This window comes from Herpailurus yagouaroundi, unplaced genomic scaffold (assembly GCF_014898765.1).
Source record: "Herpailurus yagouaroundi ecotype Mexico unplaced genomic scaffold, PumYag 166, whole genome shotgun sequence".
Classification (NCBI taxonomy): domain Eukaryota; kingdom Metazoa; phylum Chordata; class Mammalia; order Carnivora; family Felidae; genus Herpailurus; species Herpailurus yagouaroundi.
Window position 1 is genome coordinate 11,878,749 of NW_024412407.1, and position 15,000 is coordinate 11,893,748.

General features: G+C 36.5%; 1 protein-coding gene across 7 annotated transcripts in view; it reads right to left on the reverse strand.

Annotated features, from left to right (window-relative positions):
• Positions 1-15,000, reverse strand: part of PPHLN1 (periphilin 1) — a 151,583-nt gene that overhangs the window by 87,350 nt on the left and 49,233 nt on the right. For all 7 annotated transcript variants that reach the window (XM_040488409.1, XM_040488405.1, XM_040488410.1 and 4 more), the window contains one exon: positions 4,528-4,739. In XM_040488409.1, the coding sequence (XP_040344343.1) occupies positions 4,528-4,739 (212 nt within the window). The remainder of the gene's footprint in view (positions 1-4,527; positions 4,740-15,000) is intronic.

The following is a 15,000-nucleotide window of genomic DNA, read 5'->3' on the forward strand; positions in this document are numbered from 1 at the left end:
AAATAAATAAATAAATAAATAATCATCCCTAGAGCCACAATGGATTTACAAAGCAAAACAAGGTAATTTTTATGTCCCTTTTTGATACAGGAAATTCATTCTAACTTAAGAGTTTCAAGAAAGCACCTGATAAAGTCTTCCATGAAATCCTCAAGAGAAAAGGAAGATAAGAGGATCACAACTAGTTAAAAATAATGCAGAAAAATGGTTGAAGTCCACAGACAGAGGTCTCTAGAGGTTTCTAAATTTGGCTATCTGCCAGTCAACATAATTATTAATGACTAATAAAAAACCCAAAGCATATTTCCTTTGTCGATGAAACTGCTATTTTTATCTGCTGCAAATATACAGAATCACTGAGATTTTAAGATCCCTATAGAAGAAAATAATAAGCTGAAGTTAATGATATGAAATTTAGCATTCCTAGATTTCTTTTAATGTATAAACTACATGAAAAAAAAACTACAGGCTGGAGGGCATTTTGTTAAATAGTAATATATGTGAAGATGGCTTAGGTTTCAATTGCCTACAGTCTCAATAAGGGCCAGTAACACAGTCCAGTTGACAAAGTAAAAGTTCACTTCTGGCATCACAACTTAACAGGTACAGAAAGAAAATTAGGAAAGCAAAGTTCTGAAAACATGTCAAATAAAAGCTGAAGGAACTAAATATACTTGAACCTGTGGGGGGAAAAAAAAAACCAAGAAGATTATGATCGTATTCTTCAGATACATGAAATGTTACAACATAAAAAAAGAAGAAACATTTTTATGGCTCTAAGACAAATAACTAGTATTGCATAGAGGTTACAAGACAAGCTTTAATTGTATCATAAAAAATGAACTATACAAAGATGGAAGTACTGGACTGTGATATAGTAAATTTATCACAGGAAGTATTTTAACAAAGAATGAGGACAGGAAACTGTCCTGAGTGATTTCTGGTATCACCTATTAATGTTAAATAATTATCCTCAACAAAAGAGTAAGATAGGAAAATAATGAGATTCAACTGAGAAAGAGGAGGAAAAAAGGAAATAAATATCTGAGAGTTGACAAATGGGGAAATATTTGGTTGGATTAAAAGGAATAAAAATAATAAACTTCAAATAAAAATATACAGGATACATATACAACAATTTTAACTGGAATAGCATCATAATGAACAAAGGGAAAGGCAATGAGGTTAACTAGGACAACCTACACTTAGCATATAAATATGGACAACAAAAACGAACAAAAAATAATATTATAGTGACAGGTATGAACAGGTAAACCCAATTAAGTTATAGGCAGAAAATTCTTAAATATAAAGCACAGAATGAAAATAACATTTTGATTTAGGAGGATAATTACTCTACAAAGCAGTGCAAGGTTTACAGGTTTAACTCAAAAGGCTATAGAAGAAATTTAATCAAATACATATGTAGACATGTATATGTGAGTGTAAGCACAAAATGGGAAATTAGTAGTTAAGATAAAAAAGTAGTGAAAACCACTCTGTGACTTATAATTAATCATATAAGAGATACACTAAATGCACAGAAGAATCAGGAAGAATTAGTCTTTAAATGGTTACCATGGCCAAACTACTAGTGATTATTAAATTAAAATTACTCTGAAAAGTATGAACAAAAAGCAAAAAATTAAACTTAGCAAAATGACGGCATTAGGAAAGTAAGAAAATTGTTTTTACCTGTTATTTGTAGAAACATTTAAAATTTTTGCCCAAATTTTAACTTACATTAAAAAACTAAATTAACACATTGTTGTTAATTAACCCAATTTAAATGATAATTTAAGGACCCTGTTTCGCAGTCCTTTTTTGAAGAATAGCAAGGTGCCATCACTATCTGTGACATTTAGATTCAAAGCAAGAATTGGTATCAGAAGTGTGTAACATAACAGTTACTTTTTCTATTTAATGTTTAAAATAAGTTCTCCATTAACTTTTTGCAAGATGATTTTATGTAACTATTCTGAAAACTATTTACATGAAAGGAGTATAGAAAAACATTTCAATAGCTCAGCCCAAAGTGTTACAACCCAAGTAACTTGTAAAGAGAGTTTTCCCAGAACAAACATTTTTCTTGATTAAAGAACTTAACTTTTGAAGCTAAATGACTTAATAATATAAACATGAAGGCATACCAAAGTCATATGTTCTATTTCACTCAATTTGCACCGTATTTTAGTTTCCCAGCTTTCTCTGTTATCTATTCATCACTCCAGATAGTAAAACAATTTGACCACAAAGGATGGGGAAAAGTATACGGAGACCCTAAGACAGGAGTATCACATGGGGCTTCCCTACAATTTCATCTCAAGATTTTAAAGTTTTGGCTACTAACTACCAGGCGGAAAGCTGACATAAAATTCCTCCCTAAAAATATGTTTTAGAGGAGAATTGGAAAAAGACAAATTCACTAATAATTAGGTTCACTACAAGCTGTCAAGAATCTTAAGCTTCCATTTTACTCATGTTTTGTTCAAAAGCCTTCATAATCAGTTTCCAAAGATACTTTCCTCCTCTTAATCATTATCTTTGTATTTAATCAGACACATCAAAAAAAAATACATCTTCTCAGAAGGTGTCTGGCTAATATTTACATCTGTGCATATGAGTGTACTTTAGAACTCAGACGTTATTTATCCTCTTGAAAGGGGAGAGGGTGGGAAAGAGGGAAGTAAAACAAAGGAGAAAATACCAAACTCTAGAGCCTGAACTCCACAGAAAAGCTTTCAGTTACCTGGAACTATATGTTTATTTTAAGCAAGTGGGCATATGTAAGTTACAATGTTTGTTATAAATCCTTCAAATGACATTCTTACCTCCTGTATGACCATTCATATACATGTATCCAAAAATATTTTTTTTTTGGAAGCCCCACTCTACTTAGCTCTGAAATCAGTAAAAAATTGATAAATTTTCGTTAAATAAAGGAATCCAGCAACAGCTACAATGGAGACAATCTAATGATTTGAAGTAACCTTCTCTCAGTCCGAACATGTAGGAAGCAAATGCTGTTAAACTAAAACTCTTATACTTTGGAAGAACATTTAATAGGAAGGAAGTTAAAAAGTAAAGAAAAAGAGAGGTGCCTGGGTGGCTCAGTAGGTTGAGCATCCAACTCTTGATTTCAGCTCAGGTCATTATCTCACAGTTTGTGGGTTTGAGCCCCACATCAGGCTCCATGCTGATAGTAGGGAGCCCGCTTGCGATTATCTCTCTCTCTCCCTTCCCTGCTCATTCTCTCTCTCTCAAAAAATAAATAAGTGAAACTTAAAAAAAAAGGTAAAGAAAAAGAAATATCCTTGACTTTTCTGGTGTCTGTATCTTGGCTTGTAATTCTCCCCACCTAGAAGATACTTTTACTTGTAGAAATCTGAAATAAAAGATGAGCCCAAATGTCGTTTCCTCCATGTGTTCTTCTAACCCCCAGAGTGAGAATCTCTCTCACCTTGACCTGCTCATGCCAGGTTAACTCATTTATGACATATCAATTCTTATATCAAAGTTATATTTTAGGGGTGTCTGGGTGGCTCAGTTGGTTATATTCAACTCTTGATTTCGGCTCAGGTCATGATCTCACAGTTTGTGGGTTTGAGCCCTGCGTTGGCCTCCACATTGACAGTACACAGCTTCTTGGGATTCTCTTTCTCCCTTTCTCTCTGCCCCACCCCCCACTCATGCACTCTCTCTCAAAGAAATAAAAAATTAAAAAAAAATTATCTTGTATCTGTTATATTTACATATTGATAAAATTGTTGTTAGTTAAGGGGAAAATACCTAAATATATTCCAGTCCCTGGTGACGGGGATATCCTTCTATCTAACACAGTGCCTTGCATTTAGCAGGCAGGAGGAAGTGTTTGTAAATGAGCTCAATTGCAGGCAGTGGAGTCCAGAAAGATAAAACAGATTATCTAAAAAAGTTGCTTCATTTATTTATTCCAATACATACTGAGCAACTCAGCCAGAATGCCATGCTATGATTGCACAGAATGCCATGCATGTCTAGGTACTCCAAATAAAACAAACAAACAAACAAACAAACAAATTGGAGGTTGGAAAAAAAAAAAATGAACCTAAGGTAGGATTTAGCTCTAGGATCTATAAATAAGGCTACACCTTGTATTTAGGGGAAACCACTGAGATTTTTCATGAAAAATATACTAATCAGATATATAGAGACAGATATCTTCTACTGACAGAAGACTGAAGAGAATGGACTAATACAGGAACTAGCAGAAAATATAAGAGTGTGTAACTTTCCAACATGATTACAAACACACATCTTCTGTGTTGAAGAATTAGAAGTAAAATGTCAATGTGGACCACAACTTGAAACGGTTCCAAAAAAATCTGTGTGGTATTTATTATACTATTCTTTCAACTTTTCTAGAAGTTTCAAAATTTTCAAAATAAAAGGCTAAAAAAAATTCTCTCTTAGCAATACCTATAAGGCAATCTGAATCAATACTTCCTCATTAGTGGAGACTGTAAAAGAAGTCTTAAAAATACATACTTCTATGTTGAGATTGATGCAAAGAGTACGTTTTGCTTCTTTCTGGAGAGTAGCTTCTACTACTGACGCTGGAGCCAGACCTGCTGTGTGGAGAATCCTTTCGACCTACAGGCGATTCTCTGAAAAAAGGAGGGTCTCTTTTATGAGGAGATCGGTCTCTTGCATAATGGGAAGGGTAGAAACTTTTTCTTCTAAAGCCATCTCTCATGTCCCTTTGGGGAAAGAAAAAGTGAATTATATCCTGTAAGTTATATATACACAATACAAATGGCAAAAGCTCTGATTACAAGCTGCTCTTTACTGTAATCTTGGTTCCCCACGCCCCCCCTTTTTTTAATCACCACTGAACTTCTAATGTCTGTCCACAAAATGAAATTTTATTGGTGAAATGTGATTTAGAATGCTACATTTCTTCAGTTTGGGGTAGAACCAAGTAGTTAAGGGCAAAAGTTACTTTATTCTAAGCAAACAAATTTTAAACTGTGAAAAACACAGTCCTATAGTCTCTACTTCCGTTTGCCATTAGCAATATTCCACAGAGCTACCACATTCTCAGTGACATCTAGAGAATGCCAAAGATTTCCCAAGTGAGACATTTAATGGACTATGATCCTCTGCTATAGTCTATACTACTGGTTTTTTAATTGCTATGATTTTGCTTCCCTCGTGCCAGTTGGCAATGTCTACAGACATTTTTGTTGTCACAGCTGGAGAGGAGGGGTTGCCACTTGTGAGTAGGGACCAGAGATGCTCTAAAATCCTACAATGCCCAGGACAGGTCTCGTATGTACACATACACACACACAACAACAACAACAAACTATCTGACCCATGACGTTAGTAATACCAAGGTTGAGAAACCCTGGTATATACCTATTAAGTCCTTGTTCTCTTGAGCTTGCATCCTTAGTGTACAGATTGTTGCTTACCTCTAAACACCAGCTTTTAATAACTCACCTCTACTTTTACAAATTGAATTTCCTTATTAAGCAATATAATCAATTCAAAGCAGAAATTAAGTCTGAGTTCTAAAACTTTAGAAAACAAAACCAACTTTAAAATATCAAAGCAAATCAAAATTACTAAAACTATCAAGACCTGGGCCTCTATTTAAACGAACACCCGGAGTCAAACAGGTTTTAATTGAAGATTTAGCAAGTATACTTCCATATGAAAATTAAGGAACACTGCATTTCAGACAGAAGAATGCTGAGAGATAAACCACTGGCCTGTAATTTCAAATGCTCAGAAAATAATTTCAGAGTGGCTCAGTCAGTTAAGTGTCCAACTTTTTATTTCAGCTCAGGTCATGATCTTACGGGTTCTGAGATCAAGCCCCACATCACTGTCATTGTGGAGCCTTCTTGGTATTATCTCTCTCTCCTCTCTCTGCTCTTCCCCCTGCTTGTACACACACACTCTCTCTCACTCTCTCTCTCTCTCTCTCTCTCAAAATAAATAAACATACACTTAAAAAAAAAAGAAAATAATTTCAGTATATTGATCAGCAGTCCCTAATATTTAAGTTGTCATTGGCAGATTAATACCCAATACATATTGTCCTTACAGGTACAATTAAGTTTCCTGGACCAAAGTAGAAAATAACTAAAACTCATTCATGATAAATGAACTGACAAAATACTACTGCCAAAATAAAGAATTCAAGAAATTCTAATACGTTCAAGTTGAGTTACCAAAACAACAGGAGCCATATCAACATCACTGAGAACCAAGTGACTACATATGCATTACACACATCTTAGGAACTGTACTAGGTGCTGGGGACCCAATGGTGAACCAAATGCATGGAGTCCCTCCCTCATCATGGAACTCTCAGGCTAGAAGGAGAGGCTGATATTAAACAAATAAACATAGGGGGCAGGGCACCTGTGTGGCTCAGTTGCTAAGCACTGATCTCAGTGTTGTGAGTTCAAGCCCCATGCTGGGCGTGAAGCCTACTTAAAAAAATAAACAAATAGGAGTGACTGGGTGGCTCAGTTGGTTAAGCATCTGACTTCGGCTCAGGCATAATCTCGTGGTTCCTGATTTTGAGCCTGGTGTCAGGCTCTGTGCTGACAGCTTAGAGCCTAGAGCCTAATTCGGATTCTGTGTCTCCCTCTCTCTCTGCCCGTCCCCTGCTCACGCTCTGTCTTCGCTCTCAAAAAAATAAAAACATTTTTAAAAATTTAAAAATAAATAAATAAAACATGTGAATGCAGTCAAGAGTATAGGCAGGGAGACTAATTAGGAGCTTACTCAGGCAGACAAAAGATAGTGGTAGCTTAGATAAGGTCAGAACAGGGGACTACTTTAACACAAACAAGAATGTATCTTTGTAGACTCAATAGAACATGGTGAATGTCTGACTAATGAGAATAAGAGATGGGGGTTGCCAAGATGATTCCCAGAATCCTGGCATGATGGATTACTGAAATGAAAAAAACAGATTTGAGAAATTGGGGTGGGGTAGGAGATCCACATTTAGCCTTGAATATTTTAAGCTTGAGATGCTCATGTAACATCTTAGTAAGCAGTTGCCTACCAATGACATACCAATGTCAAGATTAGAAGAACCTTTTTGGCTATAACTATAAATTTTTCTATAAATAGATTATTATGTAATTTTTTCTATTTAAAGCCTTGGGTAGGACCTAGAATCTAGGACTGGATTAAGGGAACACTTAGGACTAGGAAATTACTACATTGGGAGAGAAATGGGCTATCTGAGAATGAAAGAGAATAGCCACAGAAACATGAGGGAAACTGGTAAGTTACTAAGGAAGCCAAGGAAAGCCTACTCCAAGGAGGAGAAAAAGGGTTTCCTACACTGAAATTAGAGTTCTTATTGATAACTTATCTAGGGTGTGAAGATACAGGCTCATATGCAGAGGAAAGAGTGCCTACTTTTCTCCAGCAGGAGGCAGGGTAAGGGAGTAGGCAAAAGGCTGAACTACAGTTTCCTAATCCTGACACCAGATGGCGGTAAAATCACAACAGCATAGTTCAGAACCACCAGCGTGGCCTGGGGTGACTGAATATCCTTGGGGTAAGTACATGTTAGATTTTTAATATCTCAGAGCAAAGTCTCACCTCCCCTTCACATCAAGCCCTCATATTTCCCATCATATTTAGCAAAAACCTCACAATAGGCATTATCTACTGTAAGTATCCTCTTTGACAAAGTGATAATGCTAGCCAAGTCCTTTATTCATGTTATTTTGTATGTATATACATTTTTTCATATTTCTATCTCTTTTATCTCTATATCCCAGTATATGTAATGTAAAGCACTATGGGGAATTACCCTGGTTCTAAAGAAGCTTAGTATGTTATGGGGGGTGGGGGATGGGGACTAAATGTTCCAGAACTGGTATTGTAATTCAGAAGAGAAATGTGTATTACATGGAAAACTCATCTGGAGGATCTTTAAGGAAAGATGAACACTGCTGAACAGATATATAATCAAGCCACAGGTGTAATAGCTATATTTAAAAAGAGAAACAGGTAAAACTAATTTTAGCAATATTTTTATTTAAGCCAGTATATCTAAAATATTATTAACATATATTCAAGATTTTAAAACTTAGTGAGACATTTTACATTCTCTTTTTCATCTTACATCTTGAAAATCCAGTACATATTATATACTAACAGATTAGATTATCTCAGTCAGAACTAGCCATATTGCAACTGGGACATTTGGCTACTGGCTGCCATACTAGATAGCACAGATTTAGATGGTAGGGAAAGTATTCCACACTTCAAGAAAAAGAGAAGGATTAAAGGGTATTATTGTGAATGAAAATAGAAGTAATCAGAAAAGCAAAAACGAAAAGTATTGACTACAAAGCAAAGGAACAGAAATTTTAAAGGGTAAAGGAGAATTAATATAAAGTACTGCATAGACTGGCAGAGAGCTCTACATTTAAGACCTTGGAGTCACGTGACCAGTGAATGGGTTGTCCAATAAAACTTTGGAAACCAAAGCAGATTTTAAGAAATAAGTATTTTCATAAATGGCTTTTATGATGTTTAAGTATGTTCTTTCTATCCCAACTGTCTCAAGGGTTTTTATTCACAAAGGATGCTGAATTTTGTCAAATGCTTTTTCTGCATCAATTGACAGGATCATATGGTTCTTATCTTTTATTAATGTTATGTATCACATTCATTGATTTGCAAATATTGAACCAGCCCTGCAGCCCAGGAATGAATCGCACATGATCATGGTGAATAATTCTTTTCATATGCTGTTGAATTTGATTTGCTAGTATCTTGTTGAGAATTTTTGCATCCATATTCATCAGGGATATTGGCCTGTAGTTCTTTTTTGCTGGGTCTCTGTCTGTTTTGGGAATCAAAGTGTAATGTTGGCTCACAGAATGAGTCTGGAAGTTTTCCTTCCCCCCCTTTTTTTTTTTTTTTGAAAAAACTATAGAAAGCTTATGAAGGAAACTGAAGAAGATACAAAGAAATGGAAAAACATTCCGTGCTTATGGATTGGAAGAATAAATATTGTTAAAATGTCAATACTACCCAAAGCAATCTATGCATTCAATGCAATCCCAATCAAAATTGCACCAGCATTCTTCTCAAAGCTAGGACAAGCAATCCTAAAATTTGTATGGAACCACAAAAGACCCCGAATAGCCAAAGTAATTTTGAAGAAGAAAACCAAAGCGGGAGGCATCACAATCTCAGACTTTAGCCTCTACTACAAAGCTGTAATCATCAAGACAGCATGGTATTGGCACAAAACCAGACACATAGACCAATGGAATAGAATACAGACCCCAGAATTGGACCCACAAATGTATGGCCAACTAATCTTGACAAAGCAAGAAAGAATATCCAATGGAAAAAAGACAGTCTCTTTAACAAATGGTGCTGGGAGAACTGGACAGCAACATGCAGAAGAATGAAACTAGACCACTTTCTTACACCATTCACAAAAATAAAATCAAAATGGATAAAGGACCTGAATGCGAGACAGGAAACCATCAAAGCCCTAGAGGAGAAAGCAGGAAAAAAAACTCTCTGACCCCAGCCGCAGCAATTTCTTACTTGACACATCTCTAAAGGCAAGGGAATTAAAAGCAAAAATGAAATATTGGGAACTCATCAAGATAAAAAGCTTCTGCACTGCAAAGGAAACAATCAACAAAACTAAAAAGCAACAGATGGAATGGGAAAAGATATTTGCAAATAACATATCGGATAAAGGGCTAGTATCCAAAATCTATAAAGAACTCACCAAACTCCACACCCGAAAAACAAATAATCCAGTGAAGAAATGGGCAGAAGACACGAATAGACACTTCTCTAAAGAAGACATCCAGATGGCCAACAGGCACATGAAAAGATGCTCAACATCATTCCTCATCAGGGAAATACAAATCAAAACCACACTCAGATACCACTTTATGCCAGTCAGAGTGGCAAAAATGAACAAATCAGGGGACTATAGATGCTGGCGAGGATGTGGAGAAACGGGAACCCTCCTGCACTGCTGGTGGGAATGCAAACTGGTGAAGCTGCTCTGGAAACAGTGTGGAGGTTCCTCAAAAAATTAAAAATAGACCTACCCTATGACCCAGCAATAGCACTACTGGGAATTTATCCGAAGGATACAGAAGTGCTGATGCATAGGGGCACTTATACCCCAATGTTTTTAGCAGCACTTTCAACAGTAGCCAAATTATGGAAAGAGCCTAAATGTCCACCGAACTGACGAATGGATAAAGAAGATGTGGTTTATATATACAATGGAATACTACTTGGCAATGAGAAAGAATGAAATCTGGCCATTTGTAGCAACGTGGATGGAACTGGAGAGTGTTATGCTAAGTGAAATAAGTCAGGCAGAGAAAGACAGATACCATATATTTTCATTCATATGTGGATTCTGAGAAACTCAAGAGAGCACCAGGCGGGAGGGGGAGGGGGAAAAATAGTTACAAACAGAGAGGGAGGGAGGCAAACCACAAGAGACTCTTAAATACAGAGAACAAACTGAGGATGGATGGGGAGCGGGGTGGGGAAGAGGAAAAAGTGGATGATGGGCATTGAGGAGGGCACCTGTTGGGATGAGCACTGGATGTTGTATGGAAACCAATTTGACAATACATTTCGTAAGAAAATAATCAATATAAAAAAAGAAGAAAAGAAATCAAGATATATATACTAAAGGAGTTAAGCCATTAGTTTTCTTCCAAAAGTTTGGCAGAGGAAGGAAGAGAGAAATGGAACAATATTTTGAGGGAAAGGGATTATTTGATCATATCTGGAGGGTGAAGGAAAAGGTCAATTTACTGTAGGAGAAACTTTTAAACTAAGATGCAAAATATTAACTGATAAAGAGCCAAAAATCAACAGGAGAAAATGAGACAAAGGAACAAGGTAAACGAGAATGGCACTGAAGGAAAAAAGAACATGAAAAAGGTAAAGAGAAAAATGTTCATTTCAAGAAGAGAAAACATGAGAAATCCCTCTTTAGAAGGCCTTTACCTGAGTAAAGTAATCATAGAAATCATCAATAGAAAGTAAAGAAATCAAGAATGTGAATGGAAACTTGAGGCAGAGTAGAAGAGGGCGGGGTAAGTATGATTTAGAGCAGTGTTCCTGAAAATGCAGGTTCAAAGACATGGCTCAGTATTACCTAGGAAAGTGACAGAAATGCAAATTCAGGGGCATCAAACCACACCTAATGAATCAGAATCTCTGAGGGCATGACCCAGTATACTTGGGCTTTACCAAGGCTCCGCAGCTGATCCTGATGCACATAAAACTGATAAAGACTGAATTACAGAACTTCACTAACATATATAAGCACATTACTCCTAAGTCGAAAGCAGAAATTCAGAGCTCATGATAAAGGCAGAACAAGTCCCAGTGATGACTGTAGCATCTGACCATACCTGTGGATACCTAAAGAGTTGAAAAACAAAAGAAAGAACTGCTATTAAAATTATCATCAAATCAGGAAGAAGAGGGACAGAGAAGACTGTGAGCCAGAAATTATAATCATCAAGGAGGAAAAAATGGGGTCCTGGAAATTACCAAAGAGTACAAAGGTGGGAAGAATGTGGAATAAATGGGGACATTCCAAGATGACACTGGAACAGTGGCTTGTCGGAGGTAATAAGAAGTATGCAAGAACTCAACTCATGAATCAAGGAATTAGGAGGCAAGTGGGTTGTGAGAGAAGTTAGGTTCTGGTTATAGCAAAGGGATGGAAAGAATGATAGAAAATATATCCACTCTATTTTGAAATGAAAAGGCAAAGTCTTTGCCCCAAGCTTATATTCTAATGGAGAAAACAGCCTATAAATATAAAACATTTCTGAGTGACTCATAATATAAAGTGGATGCGAGGCAGGCTCTTTTAGTTAATATGGTCAGGGAGGACCATTCTGAGAAGGTGGTATGTGAGCAGAGATATAATAAAAGAAATGGAACTTCACAAAGAACAAGTTGTGAAGAGATGTGATTTATGTTTATAGTGATTAGACTAACTGCTCTGTAAAAGCATCATATGTTGATGTGAAGGGCATAATGATGAGTCAGAGGGTTTTCTGAGAGTTTACAGAATTATAACCCTGCACCAAAGTTTCAAATACTAGCCTTATCTACAGGGATTTACAGAAGCATCACCTAGTAGAGAAAGGGGGTTAAGACCTATTAAAGCCTTCGTGAACTAGCCGTCCAAGTACTGAAAGACCCTTCCAAAGTCATTATTATCTTTATGACATTAAGCAAGTTACTTAACTCTTTATGCCTTAATTTCCTCATCTATAAAAGTAGGGATAATATTACCTACCTCACAGAGTTGTTACAAGGAGTAAATGAGATAACATATGTAAAGTGCTTAGAAAAGAGCCTGATACATAGCACGCAACAGATATTAGCCATTTCTTTTTTTTTTTAATGTTTATCTTCAGAGAGAGAGAGAGAGACAGAGAGAGAGAGAGAGAGAGAGAGACAGCATGCAGTCGGGAGGGGCAATGGGGAGGGGGGCGTAGACAGAGGATCCAAAGCAGGCTCCTACACTGACAGCAGTAAGCCTGATGAGGGGATGAGGGGATTGAACTCACGAGGTGTGTGATCATGACCTGAGCAGAAGTCAGACGCTCAACCAACCGAGCTACCCATGCACCCCAGATGTTAGCTATTTCTGACAGTATTACCCTACTATGATTTCCATCAAATCAATAAAGGTTTGCAACAAAAAAATAGCTAAATGTGCCAGTATAAATGCTTGATAGCTTTATCCTTCAGAAAAACAAAACTATGGAATCTTCCATATTAGGAGTTTAAAACCTACTCATAATAATAAAACCTCTGGAACAACACTTCAACTTGATTTCCCAAGGAATTTCCTTTACCGAGGATGAATTGTAGATAATTCAATGTCAAGAACTTCAGTTATGGAATTCAGAGAGTACACACAGATGAAGCACATACAAAATAAAAAGTAGGCAAAAAGACCACTCACTAAACTGGGGGGTGGGGGGGTCAACAAAAATTTGCTGTAAAGAGCCAAAGACTTTGTGGGCTATATGGTCTCCATCCACAACTCTTCAACATTCTACTGTAGCACAACAATAGCCATAAACAATATGTAAACAAACATGTCTGGCTGTGTTCCAATAAAATTTACCAGAAAAGACAGTTGGTCGGATTTGGCCCATGGGCTGTAGTTTGCTGATCCCTGACCTCAACAATTACATACCTCCTGACTGTTTTCAAACAAAGAATAAAGAGGTTATTTACAGCTTCATATTCCTCACAGAATACAAAGAAATGTATTGGGATATTTTTTTTGACCCCAGCCCTTGCCAGTATCTTAAAATTTTGCACTTGAGAAGTTATATTTTGGAAAGCAATTACACCATGATAGGAGAATATGTTTTAGCTGACTTACACCTTCTTTTTTACCAGAAACCTGACTTCATAATAAAAAGCCCTTCTCAAAATATGTTCCAAAAAATACTAACCCACGAGATGTTGGTGTTTTTGATCTCACCACAAAATCCAAAGAGGGGTTCTATGGGTAAATAACTTTGGGAAAAACTAAGTTTAATAAAATTAAACATATTTATTTACAGTGGTACTTCTCAGAATATACCATACAGGCAGATACAGATTCAAAAGTTAGCTCATCTGCTTATACATGGCCTTTTGCCCTTAATTTACTTAAACCTCTCTGAGCTTCATTTTCCTTACTTCTCTGAACACAGCAACTTTGCAATGAATGGTATCTATTATTATAGTTTTAAGTTTTCGTTGTTTTGTTGCAGTGATCTCATTTTTAACCTTCCCCAAACACATGGATCCTCAAGTTTTAAAACATTTTACCTTAACTCTGAGACAATTTAGGGAGAAGAACAATTGATTCCCTTCTTGTAACACATATCATGATAAATTCAGGCTGGTTAAAAAGCTAAATGTTTGCAAGGAAGGGACAGAAGAGAAAGACCTCTCATGAGAAAAAATACTAATTATAAGTCTATAGGAAACAAATCATTCTGTATCAAAATAGCAGATTTTAAATTACATGCTAAAAAGGGCTCTAAAGCTGGGGCACCTGGGTGGCTCAGTTGGTTAAGCATCCGACTTCGGCTCAGGTCATGATTTCAAGGTTCATGGGTTCAAGCCCTGTGTCGGGCTCTGTGCTGACAGCTCAGAGCCTGGAACCTTCTTGATTCCATATCTCCCTCTCTCATCCCCTCCCCCACTTGTGCTCTGTCTCTCTCAAAAAAATAGACATTTATTTATTTATTTATAATTAATGTTTATTTTTTGAGACAGAGAGAGAGAGACAGAGCATGAACGGGGGAGGGTCAGAGAGAGGGAGACACAGAATCCGAAGCAGGCTCCAGGCTCCGAGCTGTCAGCACAGAGCCCGACATGGGGCTCAAACTCACGGACCGTGAGATCATGATCTGAGCAGAAGTTGGATACTTAACCCACTGAGCCACCCAGGCACCCCATCAAAAAAAAAAAACAAAAAAAAACATTAAAAAAAATGTTTAAAAGGGGGCTGTAAAGTTAAAAATTATGATTAGGTTTAAAGCAAATTTCCAATGAAGAGGGAAAATCCCAACACCAATGGCAAAGTCTTAAATATTAATGTTTCAGAATTTAATGCATGCTGATAAAACCACTCAATAAGATGGACATACCAATAAAAATGGTGAAGGATATGAAGACAATTCAATGGAAAACAAACAAAAACAGGTATCACATCACTAAGTAAGTATTTAAGATAACCTGTTAAATTTTCCTAATCAAACAGGCAGATGATCCCATTCAGCAGTGAAAATAAGGGTAAACAGACACATGAGCTTCCTCATGAATAATTAACAATTTGGGTTGGGCTGGAAATTGCTAGGATTCAATGGCCCTAAAAACAGAAAACATTACTCTAACAAAAAAAACTTCACATTAAAGGAACTCTCACAGATACCTCAT